Below are 26,096 nucleotides of genomic sequence, written 5' to 3'. Positions count from 1 at the left end.
TGGAAGTTTTTTTTCCTCTTTTTCATCAGGCAATGCTGTAGACAGCTAAATAGCTCCAACCTGAGCGTGGCGGCATGTCTCCGGGAGAGAGGGCGGGCCGGCTCGCTCACGCATGCGCACCGGGCCGGAGCCGCGGCGAAGGCGAGCTACAGCAGGCCGGTGCTCGCTTCCGCTTCCGGGTTGCACCCAAGCTTTTTGAGGGGGGGAGTCGTGAGTTTGGGGGGGAGCCGCCGTTCGTTCTTCGCCCTCGCTATGCCCAAAGGTGAGTGGAGCCAGGTAGGCAGGCCCGGGGTCGGTCCTAGGAGGCTGGAAGCCTTGCCTGGGGAGGGGGGAACCGGAGGGGGGGCTGTTTGGGGGAGGGGGGGTCCTCTTAGGGTCGCCTGGAAGGGGGCGAGGGGCTTGTCTGGGGTGCCCCGGGGAGCCCTCTTTCTCCCTCTCTGTGCCCCCCCCGAGAATTTTATTGCGTGGGGCTCTAGGGGGTCTGATCTAAGGACAGCCCCCCCCAAAAAAAATCTCACCAGTGTAATGTGAAGAGGAAGGGAATTGAAAAGGGGGGGGAGAGAAAAGTGTCTTTGTGGGTGCGAAATATGAAAGGGGTGGGATCTGCCAGGTGAACTGGCAAAGCCTCATTTGATTTGGCCCGTGTTTACGTGTGTGTGTATGTGGGGGGGGGGTAGAGACAGGAGAAGGGGGTTAAACGGGTCCCCCAAGCCCTGAACGCTTCCTTTCCCCTCCACACATGCAAGCCACCTCCGTGTTTCATCAGATCAGGGGCTCCTGTAGTGTTTTAAAGATGGCATCTCAAGTTGCGGGGGGGGGGGGGAACCGGCGCCTGCCTTGGCTGGGCGGAGGAGCCACGTGCTCGCACCCGGGCTGGGTTCAGGCAGACCAGATGGAGCTCAGGGAAGGTCTCTTCCCCACGTGGAGAGCTGCCAGAGGTTCTGGCTCAGGGCCTGCTCTCTGCACAGGCGGTGGGAAAGTGCCTGGATCGGGGCCAGTTGGAACCCCCTCCCCTGCAAGAGGCAGCAGGAGAGACCTGCCCCTTCTCAGTGCCCCCCCCCTTTTGCCTCCTGGCCAGGGCCCGGGTACAAGATAATAAGGTTTCCTGTCATCTGTGTTAGAACAAGTGCTGCCTTAATAATGGTCATCGATGTGGTCTCCATCCCATCCTGCTATTGTTCCTTCTGAGAGTGCTAGTTTTGATGCCCAGTAGCAGAGGAGGGGGGGTCTGTTAAAAGCCCTGCCTAGGTTTTTAAAGCTCTAAGTGGCCTAAACCCGGAACTGTTAAAAAGACAAACTCATCTTATATGAACCTGCCTATTCTGTATTAGTACAGGCTGTGTTCTCTGTTACCCATCTCTCTCTCTCTCACACACACACTCACACACACACACTCACACACACTACACACACACACACCCCGAAAGAATAATTGTTATAATGACTTTTCTTTTTCTGGTACCAGATCAAGAGTGTTTTATTTTATAACGGTGTTAAGAGGATGGTTATTCTCCTAAGAACCTTATGACTTCTAGTGTTTCAGGGTATACTTTTTTGTTTGTTTTCATCTGAATGTTGTTCACAATGCCTTTGGTTAGGTTAGTAAAGCCCAAGTTTATGAGTAGACATTCAGCATCAAATGTTATTAGCGAGTTCCCCCAGAATCACAGAGGTGGAAAGCTAAATATTCTGGCATAAATGTAGGGTTTAAAGTATTTCCCCGATGAAGGGTGATTTTGTTTATTTGTGGGAACATCTGATCATGCAGTTCTGAAGCATGTTCCCAGTGCTGGAAATAAATGGTAGTCTTTTGTCTTATTTCTGGCCAGCAACGGTTGGAAGGAAAATGCTGCTGTATCAGCCTCAGCCAGCAGAACTATGAGTTCAGGATGATGAGCTGTGTGGCCCAAAATGTCTGGATGAGCTCCAGTTGGAGAATTATTCTTCCCATGGTTCTGAAAGCCTTAAAAGGGCAAATTTACTTTAAAAAGTAAACGTAGCTGTCCAGATACTGTTGAACTGCAGCTCCCAGCAAGCCTTGTTCACGTAATCAATGCTGCGGAACAGCAAGACTTCTGGTTCAGCAACATTTGGAAGACAACGCACTCTCCATCTTTGATCTGTCTTTTATTAGCCAAAAATAAAGGGAGTGAGAACCTGCTAGGTAGTATCAGTCAGCATCCAGGATGTGTCAGCTGCCCGGAAACTTCCACATGAACACCTACATGTTCATTCCAGAGTGCCGGACATATAATGATGGGCTTAATCTACAGGAAGCCAGATTTAGGCTTCCATCCTTTCAAAATTGGTAAACTGAGTACCCAGCTTGCTGGCGGGCAAGGTGTAGCCTGCATAATTAAACTTTAAACTGCCCAGAGACTTCTGTAAGCAGCATACTTTGCTATTTTTGCTTATCAAAGTAGTGAAGCAATCGGCAGTGGCGCTCATGGGACACACGTTGGTATTAGTTGCAGCTACACTGGCTTAAGTGATTTGATAGACATTTAAAAGTGTCCGTAGTTCATATTCAGAATAGTCTACCTTATCTGAATGAACAGAGTCCGTAATGTATTATTCAGAGTCTGAAGTGGAACAAATGAGCAAGCAGAGTGAAGGATGGGTAGATGGAATGTATATCCTCGCCAGTTTGGAGCGAAGGAAAGGGGGATCTAGTGGTTGGAGAAGAGAAGGGCGCAGATTGATGGTTTTCGTGCAGCTGGGGGCATGACTGAGCTTGTCCCGCAGAGCAGGGAAGCCAGCTCTCATCGTTGTGTGCCTGGCAACCGGGGGGGGGGACCCTTGGGGAAGGGAGGGTTTGTGAGTCAGTCTGCAGCCACTCCACCACACCCTGTTTGGGCAGCTGCCAAGATCCCTTTTCCTGCATGCCAGCTTCCCTTTTAGTCAGAGCATCTCCCGTTTGGGGGGGGGCGAGGGAGGGAGTGCTGGAATCCATGGTTTCAGGAGCAAGAGACAGCTGGTGAGGATCATCCACAAGGCAGGAAGTTATCCAGAAAGAAAGCTAAACCACGTGGCTCTTTCTCAGGACCGCAGGCGTGGCCCGGAGTGAACGAATAAGGCGAGTGGGTTTAAAACAGGAGCGGTGACCGTGTGGTTCCCAAATGACAGTTAAGGGGAAAATTAGATTAGAAATGTTTCTCCCCCCTACACAAGCGTCACTCGGAGTGTCCTGTTTGATTAACAGCTGCTTTTGACATGTCAGCTGTTTGCCCAAACAGATGGTTTGGATGCAAGCTTTCAGATTCGGTGCAGACGTAAATCCTTTCCCGAGCTCTGTTAATTCCAAACTTGCTATTGAACAAACGTTATCAGGAGGCCCTTCTGTGTACGTCCTGTGGTTTAAGTGGTTCTTGTCTCTTGCTCAGCATTACAATGATTTGCACTAATAGGTGGCTTTCGTAAGGCTTTGATTTCTCTCTCGAAGGACCACCGCTGTTTAGTGGCCTCTGTTAGAATTCAAGTCGGCTGCTCTTCTCTTTTTCTGTCTAAGTAAGAATTGCAACACGATATACGAAATAAGAGTTTTTCTAAATTAGGCTAAGGAGAATCTCTCTCCTGCCTCTTCCAAATCTTCATTTGGTGTGTACAGCAAATGTAGGTACACGTGGGTAAACTGATCAAACTTCTTGTAGATAAATGACTTTTGTAGACATACAAGTGGACCACCCCTAGTGAAGGTTCTGTGTTTTATAGGTGGAGGATGGGTTTTGTTCCCACCAATATGGAGCGAGTTCAGGGGTTGGGGCTTTTTAGCCTCAAAAAAAAAAAAGTGGTGTGAGGCAGAAACAAAGGATATTTATTAAATTGCATAGTGTGTAAGGCGGTCAAATGGTGAAGAGCAGTGGACTTTATGCGTCCTCATTGGGATTCCCAAGAGGCTTGTTTGGTGGGTAAGTGTTGCACACAGAAGTATCCACTAACTAAGATGCCCTTCTGATCTGATCATCCAGCCAGATTTTCCTTTAATTTCCTCTGGACAATTTGCCCTTTGGTGATACCTGACACCGTTGTATCAGCTATTTTATTGTCTGTAAAAGTCTTCCTTCTCCATCTTGACATCAAGACAACATGTAGCTGATAAGGACTTAATTTTAAGTTTCCCCTTATTGCCTCCCCCTCTTGCCTGACGAGACAGTAATCGTGAAAGCTTACACCTCCTTTTCTGCTCCTTTTCCATTGGTGTGATAAACCCAGTATGGATTTTGGAATTTGCTCATTTAGCTCTTTTTTTAAAATATTGTTTTTTGGCTTGGCTGTCCACAGCAGACCAGAAAGAAGACAAGGCAACATGGAACCATCTGAAATAGTTGTTTTTCAGGGACAATGACCCAGTATTTGCCCTCCATCCCAGCATGTGTTCCTAGGTGTTGTCTCGTATCTGCGAACCTGGCATGCGTTTGTGGTGTAATGGACAGAGTGATGGGCTAGGACTCAGGGGATCTGAGTTCAAATCCTCACTCAGCCAAGGAAGCCACACTTTAAATGCATCACTTCCCTCCTAAGTCAGCTCTTTCCTGGCAGGTAAAAAAGGAGGCCACAAAGGCCGAGTGCGGCAGTACACAAGCCCGGAGGAGATTGATGCCCAGCTCCAAGCAGAGAAACAGAAGGCCAAGGTGAGTCTTTTCTGGCCGGTGGGTGGAGGGAAGGAGGGGGGGGCTCATCTGAAGAACTGACCGGCAGCTGAACTATGGATGAGGCTTTCGCCGTTCTGGTCTTGGACGAAAACGCGTCGGGTCCTCTTGCTTCTCTCTCCCTTTTGTGCTCTCCCAAAACCCCCAACCTTGTCTGAGTTTAGACGTTAAGCCCAGCCAACATTTAGACGGCAGATGACCAGGGAATACCAAGTGCCTCTCCAGTTAGAGTTGGGAAGGAATGTTTTCTGATGCTCTGGGGAGACGTTGCTTCCTATCCCACTTGACAACACTGGACCTGATAAACTGGAGATCCGGCTCAGTAGACGGCCAGCTTACTATGTTTCCCGGTAACCCATCTTAGAAATGGAGACCATTCTTATTTATTCATTATCTATCTTCCCACGAGATTAAGGAGTCCTTTTTGGCCCCCTTCTTTCCCCATTTTGATCCTCACCACGGCCCTTTGGGGTAGTTAAGGTTATCAGCCAGGCCTTGTTGGTTTGTTTAGAATAGTCATACCCAAGTTACAGAGCCCTAGATCGCTATCATATCAGATTACCAAAGCTTTTTGAAACTCAGATTACACTCTATCAGCCAGGACAGGAATACACATGAACTCACGGTGTCTGTCCAGCCACAGAGTTCCTCATGTAGATCATGTAGCCGTGTTCATTTACTTGTTTTCTTGACCTTTTCCCCAGACACGGAGAGGCAAAGAGATTTACAGTACAGTTAGAAAACAAGTACAATTGCACATAATAAATATTAAATCAGTTATCATAGCAACCTCAAGGTGGGCAAAGGCAGACAACACATCCATGACGTGTGTCTGTGACAGTCGGAGCCTATCTTTTCTCCAGGGAGTTCAAAGCGATGTACATAGTCCCCCAGTTTTTGTTTTATCCTCTCAACTCCAAAGACTCCCAAATATACTAGTATTTTCCGTTTTCTTTTCCCTTTGTTCTCTTAGCCACCTTACAGCCTCTATCCAGTGGGTTTCGCTGCCCTTGCATGAACTGTGTTGCAGTGGTGGATGTTAATTTGTGGAGGCCATAAAAGAGCAGAATTTAGCCCTGTTCTCTCTTCCTGACCAGTGGGGCAAGAGAGCTGCCATGTAGTGGCCCAAGGCCACCCAGGCTGGCTCTTTTCCTGGGAGGCCCCGGGGGGCAGGGAAAATCAAACTCCCAACCTCTGGCTCCACAGCCAGATGCCTAAACCACTGAGCCATCCAGCCTAAGGAGCCTTGGGTCACCCAGTGAGCTTGAACCCACCACTCTGGTTCTGCTGCCTCTGTCTGTCTGTCTGTCTCTCTCTCTCTCATTCATTCACACACACACACAGAGCCCTAGTAATTTATTTTCATTTCCACAGGAAGAGGAGGAGGAAGCAGAAGCAGGCGATGGGGCCGCGAGTGACCCAAAAAAGAAGGAGAAATCCCTAGACTCAGATGACAGCGAGGAGGAGGAGGAGGACGAAGACTACCAGGTACTCATGAGATGTCTCTTCTGTTCCCCCGAGAACAGAGGCTCAGGATGACCGGGTCACATTTCACCGTGAGTTTTCTGAGGCTCCGTTCACCTGCCCACTTTCTTTCTCTGCACTTGCAAGCTGCTTCCTATCAGAGGTTTGGAGTAGCCTCCCTGAAGCCAAATGAAGGGGACTTTTCTCATTTCATTTCCATGACGTGTTGCCGAGTGTAAGGTGACGGATGGGCTACATCCGAAAGCTGCTGTTCTGTAGAGCCTGGACTGCCAGTCCCATGGGCCACGGTGGCCGGTAGATTCTGGGAATTGTAGTAAGAATGAAATGCTGACTGTTTGAAAGTCCTGCTCCCCTGCAGCCTACTTTCTCTGCCTCTGCGTGCAGTCTGGGGGTCCACGTTTCTTACCCCTCTGCAGTGTTAGTGGGGGAGGCAGGACTTGTGGCTTTAACCTCTTAAGACTGTTTCCTCTTGAATGGGCATATGTGTTGTGGGAAGAGCAGAGGCTCCTTGTGCCACTTCTGTGGTGGCAGCGTGGAAGGGTGGACTTTTTCCAGCCCCATCTGCTTTGGGAGGCACAGACAGCGTGGTTTGGAAGGATCATATTTTGGCCGTAGTTGTCTTGAGTGAGTCTTGAGGGGAAGGGAGGAGGAGGAAAAGGGCTTTCTGGCGTAAAATGCACTACGTTTTGTATACTGCATGCTCTGGATACCTTGCGGGTCACTGTGTTCTTCTGTTACAGCCAAAGCACAAAGGCGTAGAAGGCATTATAGATATAGAGAACCCGAATCGTGTTGCCCAGGCGGCCAAAAAAGTAACTCAGATCGATCTGGAGAGCCCACGGGAACTGTCGCGGAGAGAACGGTAAGATCGGGTCTTCCGGGGGGGGGGGCAAGAGCGCGTCAAGGCCTCCTTTTCCTAAGTTTAATTATTTGTTCCTTTGTTTTATTTAGAGGCCGCCTTTCTCCAAAAGGGGGGGGGGCAAGGTGGCTCACGATATTAAAAAGAATAGAAGTAAAAACACAATGTTAAACATTAAAGAAATGTTAAACTATATGCTAATTAAAATACAACTGGATAATTAAAGGCAAGTAGATATTTAAAAATTATCTTAACTTTAAAAAGACATCTGTTAGGATTTGCGCCTTCCCGCGCACCTTAGATGCCTCGGGAAGGTGCTTGTTTGGTTTTTATCTGCCTCTGACACCTTTTGCTTCTTGAACTGCCCTGGTGTCTGTTTGCAGAGGGGAAAGAAACACCCACGCATCCCATCAGTGTCTATCTGAACAGGGACAAACCTCCCTCTTCTCTCTTCCTCCCTCCCTCCTTCGGTTCTTTTTGCAGAGAAGAAATTGAGAAGCAGAAGGCGAAAGAGAGGTACATGAAGATGCACCTTGCGGGTAAAACGGAACAGGCCAAGGCAGACCTCGCCCGACTAGCCATCATCCGCAAACAGAGGGAAGAGGCGGCCAAAAAGAAAGAGGAAGAAAGAAAAGGTAAGGATGCCCACAAATACGTGGAATGGGTGTCGGGCTCGCCCCCCCGGTGGCGCCTCCGGGCACACTCTACCCCTTCTTCCTGCCTCGTGTAGGAACCCAAGAGTCTAGCTAGATACCAGGTCGTCTCAAACAGTTAGCTTAGGTGGGTCAGTTTTCTCAGTCTTGGCCGGCAGCTGATCTCCAGGGTCTCAAAGAAGGGTCTTTGCCAACCCTGCCTGGCGATTCCTATTTGTGCTTTAACAAATAGAGACTGGATGCCACCTGTGGCAGGGCTCAGAAGTTGGGTGCTCAGCTCCACCAACGTTGCTCGTGGTGTTGCAGTCCAAAAAATTAAATTAGCCAAAGTCTGTTCCTACCATGAGTTCTGATTTTTTTAAAAAAAAAAATTATTTAAACTTTTTGTGTGAATGCTTGATCGTTTTTAATTCATTTTGGTTAATTTTTTTTTTACTCATTCCATTCTGAGTGGTATGCTTCTCTCTGCCAGTCTAATCTATTGTAATTTTTCTCTGCTTAATGTTATTGTCCTTCTAAGGATCATGCTTGCCATTATCCCTTTTCTAAAAAGTTTGTTGCTGTTGCTTTTATTCCTGTTAGTACCATATTTTTCTGTGTATAAGACACCCCCGTGTATAAGACGCCCCCCACTTTTCTAATCCAAAATTAAGAAACTTAAGTGGGGCTTAGCAAGTGCAGGGGGAAAGGGATCAAAGCGCTGCAGGATCGCTTTGATCCCTGCTTTCCCCTCCACTTGTTTTTGTTCTCTCCTCAGCTTACTTCTGTGTATAAGACGACCTTCAATTTTTAGTCCAAAGATTTTAGACAAAAGTATAGTCTTATATATGGAGAAATACAGTAAGTTATTTTGATATTGCTCTGTTCACGGCCTTGGGTAATGGGTGGGATAAGCGTGTAAATAAATAAATAAACAGATCTCCTTCAGAAGGGCAGGTAAGCCATCTTCTGCACCCCAGCTGCTTTCAGATCTGTTTCTTTCTCTCCCCCACTACCTGTCTCTCTTCTCCCCCCCCCCCCAGCTAAAGACGAAGCAGCTTCGGCAGGCAAAAGATTGCAGTCGCTGTCCCTGAACAAGTAAAGGTTGGCCGCCCGGTGAGGATTGAATTCCTGGAGCCGGGGCCTGGCTGAGCGCTCGGCGGCATCACATCCCTGAGAGGCCGTGGGGTGGGGGAGCCTGGCAGCCGCCCCCCGGCCTCGTTGCCACACCTTTATAAGAGACACACTGACAGCAACCTGTTTGTCTTCATCTGGGTGCAAGATTCCATGGGGAGGGAGGGAAGGGGAGTGGGGTGGGCTGAAGAACCTAGGGGGAAGGAGAGCCGGGGGTGGGGTGGGGAAAATGGATTAGGGGAGTTGTTAATATTTTTGCGCAGAAGTAGGAAGGACTGCAATCTTCCGTGGAACCGTTGGGAGGAATAATACTGTAAACGGGAACGGCTTTGCTGTGCTTAGATTGACAGCCGTTCAGTCCCGGAAAAATGCTTTCGGGAGGGTGTGGGTGGAGGGAAGACCCTTCAGCTAAATGGAAGGAAGGCAGGGGGTTTGGGAGCCATGCCATCCAGATAAAAATCCAAAGTAATGAGGGAGTTTGTGCAACAGCCCCACAGGATGATGCTGCAGAGCAAGGAAGGAAACAGGAATCGGACCCTAACTGTGTGGCCATTTTGGTCTTCATTACCGTTTTGCATCCCTCCCACCCACCCCGTACTGCTTTTTTGGTTTTGTTTTGTTCTTAAAGCCACCCTGAATCGCTTTCCTTCTCCTCCGAAAAGGGATAGTGACTTGGCGACAGCGGGAAGCGCAACCAGCAAACTCTCTTGATATGCGCCGCAGGTTGAGACCAAGGCAGATTGTAAAACGAAACTTGTATATTTGGCTGAATAAAGTTTAAATTATCGTAAAGTCTTGGTTCTCATAGTCTGTCAAGGCAGTTGGGTGCCCACTGCAGACACCAGTCCCTTCCCCCCCAAAATATGATGCTGCCTTTCGCCTACAGCAATTAGCCTAAATCATCACACATCACACACACTCTTCAGAAACGTAGTGTGGAGTTTTGGTCTTCGAAAAGCATGCAGTGGAGAGAGGTCGGGGGGCCTGTATGGCTGAGGCCACCCTGTCTTTCTCAGAGATCTTAATATTTTTTCTTTTACTGCCTCCTACCAAGTGTCTGGGATGTGATGGCACTGCGGGCTAAACCGCAGAAGCCTGTGCTGCAGGGTCAGAAGACCAAGCAGTCGTAAGATCGAATCCACGCGACGGAGTGAGCACCCGTCGCTTGTCCCAGCTCCCGTCAACCTAGCGGTTCAAAAGCATGCAAATGCGAGTAGATCAATAGGTACCACCTCGGTGGGAAGGTAACAGCGTTCCATGTCTAAGTCGCACTGGCCATGTGACCATGGAAGATTGTCTTCGGACAAAATGCTGGCTCTGTGGCTTGGAAACGGGGATGAGCACCGCCCCCTAGAGTCGAACACGACTGGACAAAGATTGTCAAGGGGAACCTTTACCTTTACCTAGTGTCTGAGCTTCTGTTTTCTGTGGGGAAAGGGTTGAACTTGGGGCCAGGAGCGACCCTTGGCCGGTGTCTCTCCAAGCAGCAGCCACAACTTGCACTAAAGTGTGTTGTTGTGCTTAAAAGAAAGAGGAAGAGGTGTGTACAAGGAGGGGTGGGTGGGGGAGATTTTTATGGTGGGTTCAAGTGCTCAATTCGTCCTGGTGTGGCTCAGTGGGTTGGAGCGCTGGACTATCACATCCCCTTCGTGTCGTCCAGGAGAGAAGCCAGCCGGGAGCAGGTGTGCAGATGCGGTTTACGTGCCCGTCCGTCTGTGTAGCCTTGGGCAAAGCTGTACGGCCCCTGAGTATCACCGGAAGGAGGAACTGCTCAACCGCTCCCGAGTGCTTTGTACCCAGGAAACCCTGGGAAAGTCTGCCTTTAATTGCAAAGCAACTATGTTCGCACTGTATTGCAAACAGGGAGAAAGGAGTGGCTTGGAGGAAACACATAGACCCTTTTCTGCTTCCCTTTGTGCACATCACTCTTAAGAGAAATCAGCTTTCTGCCACCCAGAAGAAAATGTACGAGAGCACAGGGCAAAGGATTTGGGAGAGGCAAGAGACTCAAGTGACTGTTACAAGGCAAATGGTTCCCAACCTTGGCTAATCCAGATGTTTTTGGACTGCAACCCCCAGAAGCCTTCACCACCACCTCTGCTGGCCAGGGTTTTTTGGGAGTTGCAGACCAAGAATGAGCCCACGTAGAAGATGCAAAAGTGGAATCGTTTCCTCATTTAGGAGAATGGATTGGTTAGAATCAAAGACCTCCTGGCAGAGAAGACATCTAGTCCCTCAGGAACAGTTCCACCCTGGTCCTTTGCCTGCCACGCTGATGGTCTGCCTTCAGGGAGCAGGGAAAGGAGGCTGAAAGGCAGCCCTTGTATTTCTTGAATGGGGGAGAAAAAAACAGCAGTTTTGCAAAACTATGACCAGCATATTTTGTGTCTTTTATTCCTTTGCCCATGTGGCACAGGCAAACAACAAAGCTTGTAGCGGTCATCCTTGTCTGGCTAGCTTTGCTGGGCCGCAGGGAGGAAGCAAAGAGTGTCAGCAAAAAAAGCAACGGGGTCCTTCTTCCTGGAATCAAGGCAGGGAGAAAGGTGGCTGCGTTTTCCCCAGCCGCTCACTTGATGCGGAGGTCCTTCATGGCCGACTCCAAGCTCTGGGAAGACAAAAACAGGAAGCGATCAAGAGCAGGGCAAGGTTGGTGTTCTCGGCGTAGGCAACAGAAAGCGGCTGAGGGTTGGGAGATCCTCGTAACAGAGGCAAAGCTGCCTCCATGTGGGTCTAAGAGGCCAACGGTGTGAGGTTTTCCCCCCCAGTCTCTGGAAATCAGAACAGCATTTGCTATTGTGAGTGAAAGCTAGAATGAACGTGGAAAGGGAGAAAGGGAAAAATTAATTTCCTCTGCTTCTCATTTGGGGGGGATCTGACCCCTTCTCCGTTGCCTGCCGCGTTGCCATTCAAGTTGGAAACCGGGGTTTCCCCTTTCATCCAGGAAGATGGAATCTTGTGATTCTCAAGAGTTGCTTTCTTCGACGAACCCACCCAATGGGACCCACAAGTTAGGCCCTTTATGGTGTTCTGGCTTGAGCCGATGACCTCTCAAGTAGACACTGGACCGGATCCCATCGCTTACCTTGATGTCCCAGATACACATGGCACCGTCCATTCCCGTGGTGCAAAATTTGGAGGCCTTTCCTTTTCCTCCACCAATCACAGATATTTGGCTGAAAAGAGAGAGATGGGAACCAACATCGTATTTATTTCATTTATATACTGTCCCGTTTGGGAAATGCGCTATATTCTGGGCAGTAAACCAACTAAAGGAGCAAACAATAGGCATGAGGGGGAGGCAGACACAGCTCAACTGGGAGTTGTTTCCAAAGGGCCGGTGCCACCACCGAGAAGGCCTAACTGGAGTGCCACCTGGAGGATCCTGGCTTTGGTGGGTCTGGTGGCCTGGGTCAATGTTCTGGTGGCCTGGGTCAATGTTCTGGGGGGGAAAGGTGCTCCACCAGGTAGCAGGGTCCAAACCATGGAGAGCTTCGTAGGTAAGCAGCAGAACCTTGAACCTCACCTGGGACACAATGGGGAACCGGTACAGACGAGCCAGGACTGGGGTGACGTGATCAGATTTATTCACACCCACCACCAGCTTGGGATCCACTGCCTAGATCTGCTGAAGTCTCTGAGTCAACCTCCAGGGAAGCCCCACATAGAGAGTGTTACAGTGATTGATGCTGGAGATCACTAGATCACACCGAGCTGGGAATGGCTCAGAGCCTATCAGAGTGGGGTTCCCATGAGCAGGGCCTTCTCCAGGGTAGCCCTTTCTATCTCTTTGAAAACCTTGCCTTCAGAGAAAAGGAGGCCATCTCTGAAAACCATGAGCAGGTCTCAAAATCCATGGCATGGAGTCTCACCAACTCAGGTTCTGCAAGACTGGCTTTATTTATCTTGCAAAGCTGCAGCTGAGGTTTTGCAAGGATGATTTTCTTTTCCAGCCTGCAAAGGAGCCAAAGCGACATGCACACTCACGTGATGCTGTTCTTATGGAGCGTATCCAGAGTGGCGCTGGCTGTGTCCGAGCTGGCCTTCTTATCCAGGTTCTGGAAGCGCTCCCGAGCTGTCAGGCCACGCTGGGAGCTTTGCTTGGGGACATCCAGCTTCCCTCCAAAATTCAGCACACCCTGCGGCTCGTCATAGGTAAACAGCATTGGGTAACAGTCGTGGCCCTGAAGGAAAGTGTGCGGGGTTGTGTTTTGCAAATTGTCCTACTGCAGGCTCAGCTCAAGCCACCTCATTTTGCCAAATGGCAGGGCTGGACCTTTCACATGTACTCCAGAACATCAAGAAGTTCCTCCTTTGGGACTACAACTGCCAGAATCCCCTACACAGGAGATTATGGGAGCTGTATTTCAAAAAAAGTAAATTTCCTAAGCCCTGGAACATTCTCATGCATGCATTACAGTAACCCTGTAAGGCAAGCCATGGATACAATGAATACAACAGGATCCCCCATATCCACAGGATCAGTATCCGCTGATCCATGAAGTTACTAAAACTTGCCCCTAGAGGGAACCAGACACCGTGCACTCACTACTCTTATACATAGTGTTTGCTATAATCCACATTTTCAGCATCGGCAGTGGTGGGGGCTTAAACCCAACCCTCTGCGGATATGGGGATCCAACTGTATTTAATGCCGTTGTCTTCTACCAGCTCTAGAATTTATAAAGAATTAGAAAGCAAGGACTCTTCTCCAGACAACTGGTAACAGAAATAAGCAGGGTGGGGAAGGGAAAAGAGGGTTATTTAAAGGCCAAATTAGACATTAACTCATCCATGCAACTGCTGCGCATTTCAACAGTTCAGGCTTCCTAAAGGAAATAAGGTCGAGAGAATGCATAACTCACCGCAGCCACCAGGCTGCTCTCCGTGATAAAGGTTACGGCCAGGAGGGGCAGCGTTTCCGCGGACAGGCAAGCCACACTGATGGAGAGAAGGGGGCAAGAGTACTTGATTAGCACTGAGTTCTCTCCTCCACGACCGGAGAGATTTGGGATCTGATAGAATAACAGAATCATGGTGTTGGAAGGGGCCTGTAAGGCCATTAAGTCCAACCCCCTGCACAGGGCAGGGATCCAAGCCAAAGCAGATCCGAGAGAGGGTAGTCCAATTTTCTCTTGAAGGCTTCCTGGGTTGGATCCCTCACCACTTCTTGAGGTCATGGGTTCCATTGTCGTACTGCTCTAACAGTTAAGAAGTTTTTCCTGATAGTCAACTGAAATCGGGCTTCCTGTCACTTGAGCCCATTGTGACGTGTCCTGCACTCGGGGATGATCGAGAACAGATCCTGCACCTTCCTCTGTGTATTTAAAAAATTCTATCTCTCCTCCCTGTTCTTTTCTCAAAACAGAGGCACCTTTGAGGGGAACATCGAATCACTTCTTCTAGGACAGCATGCTCCTTGCATCCTCCCCCCCCCCCCATACATACACATACACACTTACGCCATCTTCTTGTTAGCATCCGCCAGGCAGATGATGCTGTTGTGTCCCACCCAGGCGATGCGGTTCCCGCTCTCAGAGAAGCAGACGCTGTGAACCCAGCCGCAGTTGCTGCTCGACTCAAACATGAGCTCCCCAAAGGGCATTTTGGATCCCCAAGGGGTGGGTGAGGGTCGCTCTTCTACCTCCTTGATGTAGGCAGAGAAAATCCTGCAGGAGGATGGAGAGAAAGGCGAAGGAGTCCTTAGAGATCCGTACACACTCCAGGCAAAATAGGGCCACCAGGCCAGTAGGAAATAAGCTAAACAAAGGGCAGTAGGCAAAAAGGCAGCCCAGGTTTATTTTTGCTGGTCTTTTCTAAGTCTGCAGGTGCATCACTACTTTTAGGCACACTTCTTTCCTCTGAAGTCACTTCTCGCTGCTTGTTAGGGACAGAAGAGGTAGCTTGGCACAGATACACAGGGCGACCTCTCCCACTCAGAAACTTGTTCAGTGCTCTCTGCTTGACCCAAGAAGCTGACCCAAGAGAGATCAAGACTCCACAATGGCTGTCGGAAGACCTTGCATGCATAAAAACTCCGCTCTAGGGGCTTCCATAAATAAGTTTAGAAACGCTTGCTTCCTGCTCTATCCGTGCACAGATGTTCCTAAAGCAATAATTTAAAAAGTAAGTTTTTTTCTATTCCATTTTATGTTTTTCTTTCTTGCCTGATACCAGTTTTGAAGCTGAAGCAAAATAGCCACCGTGGAATCTGGCCCTGGATGGAGCAGCTCAGTTCTTGCTAAGCAGTAGGATAAAAAATACTAAGTAATCCTGATACATCATTATCACACTAATTTTCATTTCAAGGATCACACTCCCCCTCCCCCATTACACATAGAATCTTAACTCAGATTTGGAGACAGGTAAATAAATCAGCTTAGAAGATGCTGAACAGGTAGCAGGATGCTGAGAAAGCCACCTTGCACATGGCTCCTGAGGTTTTCGAAAAACAGAAGGCTTCAAAGGAAGCTCACCTGCATTTGAAATCGCTGGATCCGGATGCCAAAAGGACATTGTTGGGATGCCAGTCCAGGGCGAGGATGGTTGACCGAATTGGCTTCTTAATATGTTTGCAAACCCACCTAGAAAGAGATGAAGAATGAAACAGAGTGACACAGTTCATGGCCTCCTGCATCAGTTAAAACTCCTGCTCCCCTTTGCTGGCTTCTTTCTTATGTAGATTTTGGCTGCCCCAGCTTGCCTTCCTCCTAGGGGCAGGGCCCCTGATGGGAATGTTGGAGCGGAGGCTGTCGTACTTTGGGAACCTCCTGAGAAGGCAGGATTCTCTGGAAAAGACAATAATGCTAGCAAAGGCGGAAGGCAGCAGGAGAAGAGGAGGACCAAGGACGAGGTGGGCCGACTCCCTAAAAGAAGCCATTGGCCTTGAGTTTACAAGAGCCCTGCTGAGGACACGACCTTCTGGAGGTCACTCATTTGTACGGTTGCCATAAGTATCCCCCCCCACTTTCATTTCTCCAAACATACCAGTCGTTCTCTTGCTCAAAATAGCAGATGGAGATGAGACGGGACCCGCTGCCCACCGCAAACTTGTTCTCCTTGGGCGACCACTTCACACAGCGAGCCGCACGGTTGATCCGGAGGATGACCAGCGTGGGCTTCCAGACGCTGCCCTTCAGGGTCCAGACGTAGGCGTTGCGGTCTGTTCCACAGGTCACGATGCGGTTGCTCTCGGGGGCCCAGTCAATGCCTGGCCAACATCCCAGAGGGCTCAAGTTATAAAACGGTGCCTTTCTCAAACTCGGAACCTTAGACCCAGTAGCTAGAATTCCTCCTTTTCCACTAGCCGGGTGGTCAAAAAAGATCTCACCCTAGAGATTGGGAAGTCTCATCCTTTCCTGTTCTGGATCCTCACAACAGCGCTTTTCGATAGGCCAAGCTGAGAAGCAGGGATTGGCTCAAAACCTATCCCACAAAATGGCCAACAGGGGGCACACTTCTCCATGACATTCCCCACCACCTCCTCCGCACTGTGGGACACGACACATAATGTGTGGAGATCATAAATTCCCAGCGTGGTGTAGCAGACAACAACTACAGAGAACAGAGTTCGGATCCTCGCTTGGCTATGGAAAAGCACTGGGGAAGTGGAATCGCTCCTTAAATCCTACACTTATCTTGAAAGCGATGTGCGTTGGTTCTGATTTGATGGCACATTATACACACACACAAACACGCGTAGATCACAACTGGCTGATTGGGAGTTCTATTTCCCCCCCCCCCGCCCGTGTGCCTCCTGGGCAAAGAGCCAGCCTGGGTGGCCTTGGGCCAGCTGCACCATCCCAGGGCTCCCCCTAGAGGAAGGGAAGGGAAAACCACATGTGTGTATTCTCTAACTAGAAAGCCCTGGAAAGTCAAAAATCAACTGGACAGCACATTATTCTTATTCTTATTATTTAGATTGTAGAATCTATTAAAGCCATAAGCAAAGAAGGTTCCCCCAAGGACAGAGGTCTCATCCTGTACATTATCCAGTGACCGAAACAAAGAGACCACCCTCTTCATGAGACGGCCACAGGAGAAACCACAAAGGGTCTTGCGGAACCGTGAAGACAAGCGAGTTCGGCTTGCCCTGCGGCTGGGAGTCCGCCTTCGTTCACCCACCGAGGGATCCATCCGGGAAGGCTTGCTGGAGAGCTCCAGAGGGGGCCCCGGCTTCCCTCCCGGTTCGGAAAGGCAGAAGAGGCCCAGAGCGAAGAAGGGTGAGGTTCTCCCACGCCCCCTCCACCGAGAGGGGTCCCGACTCCCCCGCGCACACTCACCGGTCACCAGCCCGCTGTGCTCCTTCAGCTCGTGGATTTTGCTCCACTTGGCCCCGTCTTTCTTGTAGATGTGGACTTCGTGGTTATTGGGGCAGATGGCGATCTCTGGAGGAGGGTGGGGGAGAAGGAGACAAGCAAGAGGGAAAAGGGGTGGATGGGGGGTGGACGCTCAAGGGGTCCTCGGTGGTCCTGCCCAGGGTGAGGGGTCCTCCCCGGGGTGAGGGGTCCTCCCGACAGGTGGAACCCACCCTGGCAGGGACAGAAAGCCCTGTGCTGAGCATTCCCCCGATCACTCCTAAAGCCTCCCATCTTCTCCCTCTTTTTTGCTCCCTAGAATGCTCATCCAGAGCAAAAGAAAAGTTTTATTCTCATGAACAAGCACACAAGCACAGCTGTTCTGGCTGATCTGCACCCCTGGGGGGAAAAGAAAGTACATGCTAGAGCTTTTTATAAGACCAAGAACAAAGCCCATATTCTCTCTCTCTCTCTCTTTCTCCTCCTCCCTATTCCCCCCCCCACCCGCGCATCCAACAGTCAAACTCTTGTTCTCCTGCATCCCCACCCCCACCCTGATCGACCTCTGGAGCTGGTTTTGTTCTAAGAACGTTGGTTTTTCAAGCAAAGAATGGTGTCCCGGTTATGGCAGATGAAAAGTATGGAATCCACCCAAAGCGGCCTCCCCACAAACCAGACGCTCCGGGACCTCGTTTCCCCTTCTCCGTGTGTAGCAACAGGCCATCAAGATCCATGGAAGTCTAAAAAGATCCAGATTGCTCCAGCCTGTGGCTGGGTTTTGCCTGCTGACTACAACTCCCATCCCTTCTGGCTATGCTGGCTGAGGAGGATGGGAACAGCTATCCCAAATATCATCCAGCCCCAGATTGGGCTGGTTGCCTCTGGTGAGGGACACCTCTTTTGCACAAGGCTCTAGACGTCCACTCCTTTGGGCTCCCTGGACAATTCCGCCCCCACCTATTCCACGCCAGAGCCCACGTTTTCTTGACTCTGCCTATCCCACAAAGCTTAGCCACCGAGGGACTTACGAGTCTTGTCCTTGTTCCAGGCGTGGCAAGTGATCGGTTCCAGCAGAAAGCTGTGGCAAGCCATGGCTCATCAACCTGCACAGAGAAGAAAGATTGAGCTCTTCCATCCCTTCGAAACTGGGGTGGGGGTGGGGGTGGGGTGATTCCCCTTCTATTTTCCTAGGTTTTGTCTTGGCCTTCAAGATATCTCTAGCTGGCTGAATAGCTCAGGGCATTAGGCCGAGGTTGGGAGTTCAATCCCCCCTCTGGATCCAGAAGAGCCAGCCTGGGTGGCCTTGGGCCAGCTGCACACAGTCCCAGGGCTCCCCCTAGAGGAAGAGAACGGTAAACCACTTCTGAGTCTTCTCTACCTGGAAAACCCTGAAAGGAGTCACCGTAAATCAGAATTTCCTTGATAGCACAGGATGATGACGATATTGTATGAGTTATCATTGCAGCCAAAAAAAAATTTAGTTACAAAGGTTGCCATTTTTAAAAATGCACAACAAAATACTGTGGCTATTTTAGTTCTCCTTGGGACCATCTTATTATTATTCATACCTCTAGGCAGTACATAAAGATTGCCTGCATAGTTTGTTATCTCAGAACAAGCCAAGGAGGTAGGATATGCTTAAAAAAAGAAATTCCAGGGAAGTTTATGGCACAGGTTTTTCCAAAACCAATTCCATCATAAAGAAATGACTTTATGGATCAGGGCACAGTCATGCCCCGCTTAACGATTACCCCATATAACGACGAATCCGCTTCACGATGATGTTTTTGCGATCGCAATTGCGATCGCAAAACAATGTTTTAAATGGGGTTTTTTCGCTTTGTGAAGATTGGTTCCCTCCTTCAGGAACCGATTCTTCGCATTATGACGATCAAAACAGCTGATCGTTGGGTTTTCTAAATGGTCACCGGCTGCTCACAATGGCTCCCCGTTGTGTTTTTGGATGGATTCCTTGCTCTACAGGCAGCGAAAATGGCCACCCCTATGGAGGATCTTCGCTGGACGGTGAGTTTTTCAGCCCATTGGAACACATTGAATGGTTTTCAATGCGTTTCAATGGGGGTTTTTTATTTCGCTTTACGACGTTTTCGCTCTACAGCAATTTCGCTGGAACAAATTAATGCCGTTAAGCGAGGCACCACTGTATAAGCTTCCAGCACAGCACATGAAGACGCTTAGGCTCCTAGCCTTGCATATGAGCTGCCGGTGCTCCATGGTGAAGAAAATGCACTTTGCGCATGCTCAGAAGTGCACAAACATACATGGGCCCTTGCCTCAGAAACAGCAGTTCCAGACAGAATCTTCTTCTTAAATTAAACCAGGGTCAGAAAAGAGTCGGTTTTCTCTTTTCAACCAGGGTCAGAAAAGAGTCGGTTTTCTGCCACATTGGTCTGTTTCACCTTCTTGTGGACGTCTGGTTCTCTGCAGTTTGAGATTTCCAACCTGGAATTTGTGGAGCCTTTGAACCCAATGCTTTCCCCCATTGTGTGGAGGTGAGCAAACAAAAATCTATGCAAAAAAAAAAAAAAAATCAGATTTAAGGCCCAGTCCAACTCTTGTCTCCCAAAAACTTTTGGTTTCAAAAAGGACACAAAGGTAGCTTTGGGGGGAAAAGGAAGTCAGCTCAAAAAAGGGGAAGGAAGTGAAACCAACAAAGGTTTCTGTCCTTTAGCCAGTTGTCGCTTCCAACATTAAACAGTGTTTTTCAGATGGCAGTGCAACGGCCCTGCCTTATTAACGGAATTTTTCAACGGTTCCAGGGTTTGCCGTCAGCCTTTAAGGAATGTCCTCCTCACCCATTATATGGTATTTTTAACTCCATGGCAAAACAAATAGCTAGCATTTTAAAAACAATGAGGCAGGGGGAATAGCAATAATATTTATAATTGCAGGCAGGTGGAACCCACAGCGCACTTCTAATAATATTGTTTAGGTGTCATTGCATGCTGGCTGGATAGCTGGGTGGTTTAGGTATCAGAGGTTGGGAATTCGATTCTTCGCTGGGCGTCCCCAGGAGAAGAGCCAGCCTGGGTGGCCTTGGGCAAGCTGCTCAGTCCCAGGGCGCCCCCTAGAGGAAGGGGATGGGAAACCACTTCTGCATACTTTTCTACCTGGAAAAACTCTGAAAAAGGGTCTCCATGAGTGAGGAACTGACTTGATAGCACATGATGGGGATGACAATTATGGTAACAATGTAACCAAAAAAAGATCCTTAGTTATTCTAAAAGTTGCCATTTAAAAAATATTCACACATCAGAATATTGCTTTCTTGTTATTTAAAAGTAACTATTTCGTTCCCTTCGGGACTAAAAGTCAGGACAGTGCAAATAGCTGACAGGTGGGAGAAAGTACACAGAAAGAATGCCGCCCAGAGTAGACCTTTGGTTTAGATGGGCGGGGTAGAAGTCCAATAAAATAATTTTAAATAAAAAATGAGACCGCTCTGGCCACTATAAAAACAAATAACCCCTTTTGCAAGGGACCCACCCAAAAGGGGTAAAGTTCCTTTCCATCCTGTTATCGTTGCAACATTGCTTTATTGAAAATAATTCATTATTCCTATCCAGTGACATCCAAGCTTGGCAGAAGGACCAAAGATTTGGATGGAAAATGGGGCATTGGCAAAAATCAGGAACTGCAAGACCTTTTTCTTCCAGAAGGGGGTCGAACTTTCCAGATTCTCTTAAGTTTCTAACTAACCTCCTAACTTGCAAGAGAGGTTCCTTGAAAAGCAGGAGGGAGCCCATCTTCTAGGGGAGGGGGGGGAATCAGAGTGGGTGGGACCAGGGACCAGAAGTTTGGAACAGTTAAAGTTTTGGACTACAATACCCAGAATCCCCCAGGCAGTGCTTGATAGGGGATTCTGGGCACAGGAGTAAAAAATAAATAAATAAATAAATAAATTCCTAACTTCATTCTGTGCCGGCCAGATTTTCTGGGAGTTGTAGTCCAAGAACATCTGGAGACCCAAGGTTGGGAACCAGTGGTCTAGATCCTAGGTTCCCAACCTTTGTTACTCGGATGTTTTTGAACTGCAACTCCCAGAAACCCCAGCCAGCACAGTTGGTGGTGAAGGCTTCTGGGAGTTGCAGTCCACAACTCCCGAGTAAGCCAAGGTTGAGAACCAGTGGTCTAGATCAGTGGTTCTTAACGTGGGCGATAATGCCCCCCAGGGGGCGATTTCATTTTTCAGGGGGGCAGTAGAACAAAAAGGGGCGGTGTGGGGGCGCTGGAGCAGAAGGGGGCGGTAGGGGGCACTGGAGCCAGCCAAACCTGTGATGATGGCTGCAGCCTTTTTACAGTGTGCATGAATATATATTTTCCTCCAATCTTAATTTAGTTTCAGAGTTTTCATCTTGAAATTTTTAGTTCCTGCATTGTGGTTTGTTTTTATGCCCTTTTAATATTTCTTTTTGCATCTTAAAATTCCCTTGCAACTAAATCATTAAATGTTACTTTTGGGGGGCATTTCATTTTCTTGCAATTGAATTTTGTTTTCAGGGGTCATTGGATTTAAGTGTCTTAAATAAATAAATAAATAAATAAATAAATAAATAAATAAATAAATAAATAAATAAATAAATAAATAAATAAATAAATAAATAAATAAGATATCATCACCACAGGGAGGGGGGCGATGATAACTTCCTCAATGGCTCAAGGGGGCGTTTCTTTCAAAAAGGTTAAGAACCACTGGTCTAGATGGTGCTGGTGCTCAGTTGCCATAGCCTCCAGTCAGCCTGGCCAAGGGTGAGAGGCATGGTGGGAAATGTAGTTCCCCGCCTTCTGGGGAGTCACAGTTTCCCTAGACCTCTATTGCACTTCCCCCAAACACACAGACACCAACAGTGCAGGAAGATTCAACAGTGGGGGAAATAGTCAAGGCACTTCAGCCTGACAAGTGAGCTAATTAGCATGGGCGCCATCCAGGCATGTGCACAGGACCAGAGGAAGGAGGAAGAGGAAGGGGAAACACGGCGTCTTCAGAAAAAGACGGCCGAGACTACCATATAAGGTTCGAGACGGACTCCTCCGAGACCGTCAAAGGGGCTGGGCAGAGAAACACTGCTTGAAGAAGCCTACCCAGTGGCTGAGCTTTTGAGCTGAGCTTCTTCCAGCCTTCCTTCTTAACCAGGGCCGGCCCTACCCTTAGCCAGAGTGGGGTGGCTGCCTCTGGTGCATGATGCTAGAGGGAAGAGGCATACTCCACGCCGCCTGCTGTACGCCCTCTCAGATAGACGGCGGTGGCTGTCCATTGAAGTAGAGGCTGCCATACTGAAGCCCAAGATGGCTCATTTGGCCAGCTTCTGTAAACAGAAGGGAGGGGCGGCCGTGTTGCCTTGTGTGCTTCAGGCCACAAAGAGTCTTGGGTCAGCAAACAAATCTTTTAAAAATGCACAAAGAAGCTGACTTCACTTGTGTGATCCATTCCCCTTCTCTTCCCAGCCCTCTCTAAGTCAAGAACCCCAGAAACCAGAGAACCGCGGGGCATATTTATTTTTTTTAAAGGTGTCTCCTACCAGTGGCTAGGCTGGCTAGAGGATTCTGGGAATTGTAGTCCAAGAAAGTAACTTTCCCCGAAGCTCTGCCTCATGTTGCTACAGCCAGATGTTCCCTCTGTTTAGGGAAGTGGGAGAGACACTCACTCATACACTGGATTTAAGAAATAACAATAAAGCAGCTTTTCCCCACAGGAATACTAATCCAAACAGATCTTTCAACCACAGCATTGTCTGTCTGTCTTAAGGGGAAATCACGACAAAGGCTTTCTACGCAGTTGTCATGACCGTTTGTCAAGCAGCAAAATACTCAGATGTGGCAGAATGTTGTTTAGTCTGGATTTCAAACCTAACTTGAACTTCTCCAGCTTATAATTAGCCTCTAGATTGCCCGAGTCTCCAGATTTTGCAGGCCAGATATAAGCACAACCTTGTTGTGATTCAGCAAGGCATGTTTTGGGACTCAAGAGGAGCAAAACATCTTCCCGGAATTGACTGAGGCCAGGCAAAATGGAGCCCGGCTTTTCTTCTTCCAAAATGGAGAGAGTCGCTTTGTGCTGTCAGGCTCCCAAGCAAAACTTGAGTTTCAGAAAAAGCAGGTCTCATTCAACCAGGACTCCAGAAGCAGCTCAAATGGGAAAACTTGAAATGCATGGAATCGCCCAAAGTTGCTGTCAGGCCAAAGAGGAGGGTGCCTGACACAGCCCTGAATGATACACTGTGCTGGCACTCTCTCCTGCCAATCCTCTTTTGCTACAAACAATTCTGCATCACGTTGGAGGGCAGCATCTGACTGCGGAAATACAGCAGAATGGTTGTCTCTCAGAGGAGATTCCCCGCCATGTCTCTGTCGGAGTTACTGCTCTCCTTCCAACAAGCCTCCTTCAAAGGCGAGTCATCAGACACAGAAGGCACTCTTGTCTGAATACACAGCGGTGCACCCTCAATTTTAATGCAGAAAAACAGGATTGCTAAATTTCTCAACTAACACGGGTTTACTAGAGCCTGGAACATTGATGAGCAAAATAAACCCAAAAGTATAGAAATTTATGGAAAAATTTCTGGAAGTTTAAACCATCTTAATCTGTCACAGCAAGCATGAAGCAAAATAATCTGGGGGCATCTTGAAGGCTTACAGATGTGTCTATGCTCGAAGACTCTCCAAAATGGATGAACATAAAACTTGATGCCTCCAATTATGTGAGCACAAATCCACCAAAACTCTTGTCATCATAAATCTATCAATCTTTACTCTGTTGGGCTTGGGCAGAGGAAAATCTAACTTTCTTCCACCAGGTTTAAAATAAGCACTAAACAGACAGAAAGATATTGTTCCTCCAGTCCCGTTGGCCAGGGCTCACAATTGCAGGCAGGATTTGAGAAAGTGTAGTCCCAAGGAGTAACTTTTGTGATTACACATCATCAACATCATCATCATCCTCGGGCAGATAGAGGAAGGTGCCACGGCTCAAACTCAGCAGAAATTGCTCTGACCTCGCTCAAATTCTGGGCTTGGCCCATTGGGAGAAGTTTTCAAAACATCACACTTAAGTTTAGATCATTACGTGCAGATCTTCCGATCCCACTGTCCAGAAGGGGAAAGGATTTAAAAGTAAAACGAAAACAAGAAAACCAAACCAAAGCAGTAACCAACGGATTTTTTTTCCCTCGCTCGGATAATGTTTTAGCTGCAGAAACCAAAACAAAGCAGAACTTGGAGCAAAAAAGAAAAAGAAAGGCAGATTAACATCTGTTTCATACAAAACGTTCAGTCCTATTTCCTTTCCAGGAGAACGGGGTGGGGGGGAGAATATTTGGACTCTGGCCAGCTGCAAGACAGAGCCAGGATCGACTCCTGTTAGCCACGGGCATCTTGGCCACTTACCTTGAAGGAAGGAACCCAACAGCCCTTGATCTTTAGCCTCTTAGATCTGGGGAGGGGGGCGAAAAGGTCTGGCTAGTTCATGGACTCTGGGCAGTCAACATGAACCACGGCAGCAGGACCGAGCCAGCCTCGGAGAGAAATGGCAGAGAACAGAGGTTCTCTCTCTCTCTCTCTCTCTTTTAGACTTCCTTTTTTTGCCTCTGAGAAGGGGAAAGGGGAAAAAACACCACACACACCCAGCAACCACTTCCTTGCGTGGGTGTCGGGGGAATGGAGAGGGAGGGAGGGAGGGAGGGAGGAAGAGAGAGATGCCTCTTCCCCAGCCAAAATTAAAGCTCTCAGACCCAAACTGTACAGAAAAGTGTCCAACCGTCCAATATCCGGACTCCATCGACCGAGCCTCTCCTCCTCTGAAGGGCCCGGCTTTGTAAAAGTCTCTCCAACCAACTCAAAGTTGCACCAAAGAAACTAGCTACAGGACCCAAGTGGCATTTACTGGCAGGAGGGTGGGAAGGAAAGAGGCCGGAATTTCGCAGGCAGCCTCTCCACGCTGGAGGAACACACCCAATCCCGGAGCATGAAATACAGTATATAGATTTTACAAGCCAGCTGATTTCAAGCATTTCCGTTGCATCGCTACGTGCATGGCTCCGGGAACACGGAACAGCGTTTGATTTACTTCCGAGTAAATGGGCTCAGGGCTACCCTCTCAAAAAAAGGGGGGTGCTTTCGTTCTCTAGAATGCATCCCAAATTAAGGACATTTTCATTGATTCATGTTGTAAGTGGCAGAGAAATGATCGATTTGTTTACTGTGGATAGGCGTGTATTTGAGTTGTTTAGTTCCGTCTCGTCTTGGTCTCGCTGGGAATATGACTCATGGGTGGTATAGTATCGCCCACAATAAATACTCACAGAGAACACCCTTTGTTCTTAGACAACACCCTCACTTCTCACAGCATACTTGATAGATCGTTAGCATAGCCCTGTGTTGCAAAGAGGCCATCAACACACCAAGACACTACATAACCCCTGGGCTGAGAAGGAAGCTTAGAAACACAAGCATTTTAAGGTACATAGAAAAAGAGGCAGGAAATGACACTAGCTTGGTGGAATTTGCTGCCTACAGCTATGGCCAGCAAACCCAAATAGCGGCAAAGGACGGCCCAGCCCAGGCGCAGGGGATTCTTCCTGCCTTTGTCATCGCCCCTTTATGCTTTGTCCCTGACTTGACTCTGGTGCCCGGTTCTTCTCCAGGAAACGAGGTTTGTCTCTCACGCCTGGCGCTCTTTGCCTTATTCGCAAACTTGTGTGAAAGGCTGGCTTGGGCGCTCTAAGGTTTATTGCCCGGGGGAGGGGGGGAGCCTATACAGTGCTTGTCCTGGAAAGCTGGGTTGGCTCTCCCCCTGACTCGGCGGCCACCGGATCTGGGGCAGGACCAGAGCAACCTCCCTGTCTTGCGCACACCTGGGAGATGGTTCCTTCCTTGCACTACAACTCCCAGCATCCTCAACCACCCCCAAGGAGTTCTGGTCCTTTTTAGAAGGCAGAAGCAAGGACCAGATACCTCACTCTACCAAGCAAACCCCACCTCCCCAGGAGAGGGGCGGGTTCTGTGAGGTGCACTCAAATAAAGGGAA

General features: G+C 48.8%; 2 protein-coding genes across 3 annotated transcripts; one reads left to right on the top strand and one right to left on the bottom strand.

The window, feature by feature from the left end:
- Window positions 1–104: 104 nt before the first annotated feature.
- Window positions 105–8,728, top strand: PDAP1 (PDGFA associated protein 1). Its single transcript, XM_072982617.2, has 6 exons — window positions 105–262; window positions 4,540–4,631; window positions 6,024–6,137; window positions 6,875–6,996; window positions 7,477–7,628; window positions 8,669–8,728. The coding sequence occupies exons 1-6, from the start codon at window positions 253–255 to the stop codon at window positions 8,725–8,727; spliced, it is 549 nt and encodes a 182-aa protein (XP_072838718.1). The 5' UTR covers window positions 105–252; the 3' UTR covers window position 8,728.
- Window positions 8,729–11,128: 2,400 nt separating this feature from the next.
- ARPC1B (actin related protein 2/3 complex subunit 1B) lies at window positions 11,129–24,964 on the bottom strand. Of its 2 annotated transcripts, none has more exons than XM_020808713.3 (10): window positions 24,828–24,964; window positions 18,082–18,156; window positions 17,039–17,143; window positions 15,744–15,966; window positions 15,233–15,340; window positions 14,219–14,425; window positions 13,622–13,697; window positions 12,744–12,940; window positions 11,842–11,932; window positions 11,129–11,364 (listed from the first exon to the last, which is right to left on the bottom strand). In XM_020808713.3, the coding sequence occupies exons 2-10, from the start codon at window positions 18,143–18,145 to the stop codon at window positions 11,326–11,328; spliced, it is 1,110 nt and encodes a 369-aa protein (XP_020664372.3). In that variant the 5' UTR covers window positions 18,146–18,156; window positions 24,828–24,964; the 3' UTR covers window positions 11,129–11,325. The 2 variants fall into 2 exon arrangements, with proteins under 2 accessions (XP_020664372.3, XP_020664371.3); XM_020808712.3 differs by lacking the exon at window positions 24,828–24,964 and adding an exon at window positions 24,458–24,667.
- Window positions 24,965–26,096: the final 1,132 nt, after the last annotated feature.

Source organism: Pogona vitticeps, chromosome 13, assembly GCF_051106095.1.
Source record: "Pogona vitticeps strain Pit_001003342236 chromosome 13, PviZW2.1, whole genome shotgun sequence".
NCBI classification, from domain to species: Eukaryota; Metazoa; Chordata; class Lepidosauria; order Squamata; family Agamidae; genus Pogona; species Pogona vitticeps.
The sequence above is the reverse complement of the archived record's forward strand: the minus strand, read 5'-3'. Positions and strand labels throughout refer to the sequence as shown.

Excerpts from the sequence above, each read along its gene's own strand:
- PDAP1 (XM_072982617.2), top strand. Across the intron at positions 6,997-7,476 it reads GAACTGTCGCGGAGAGAACG|AGAAGAAATTGAGAAGCAGA; the intron begins GTAAGATCGGGT and ends TTCTTTTTGCAG. Across the intron at positions 7,629-8,668 it reads GAAAGAGGAAGAAAGAAAAG|CTAAAGACGAAGCAGCTTCG; the intron begins GTAAGGATGCCC and ends CCCCCCCCCCAG.
- ARPC1B (XM_020808713.3), bottom strand. The coding sequence starts at position 18,145 with ATGGCTTGCCACAGCTTTCTGCTGGAACCGATCACTTGCCACGCCTGG. Across the intron at positions 14,426-15,232 it reads TCCAGCGATTTCAAATGCAG|GATTTTCTCTGCCTACATCA; the intron begins GTGAGCTTCCTT and ends ATCCTCCTGCAG. Across the intron at positions 11,933-12,743 it reads CTCCATAAGAACAGCATCAC|CCAAATATCTGTGATTGGTG; the intron begins GTGAGTGTGCAT and ends CTCTCTTTTCAG.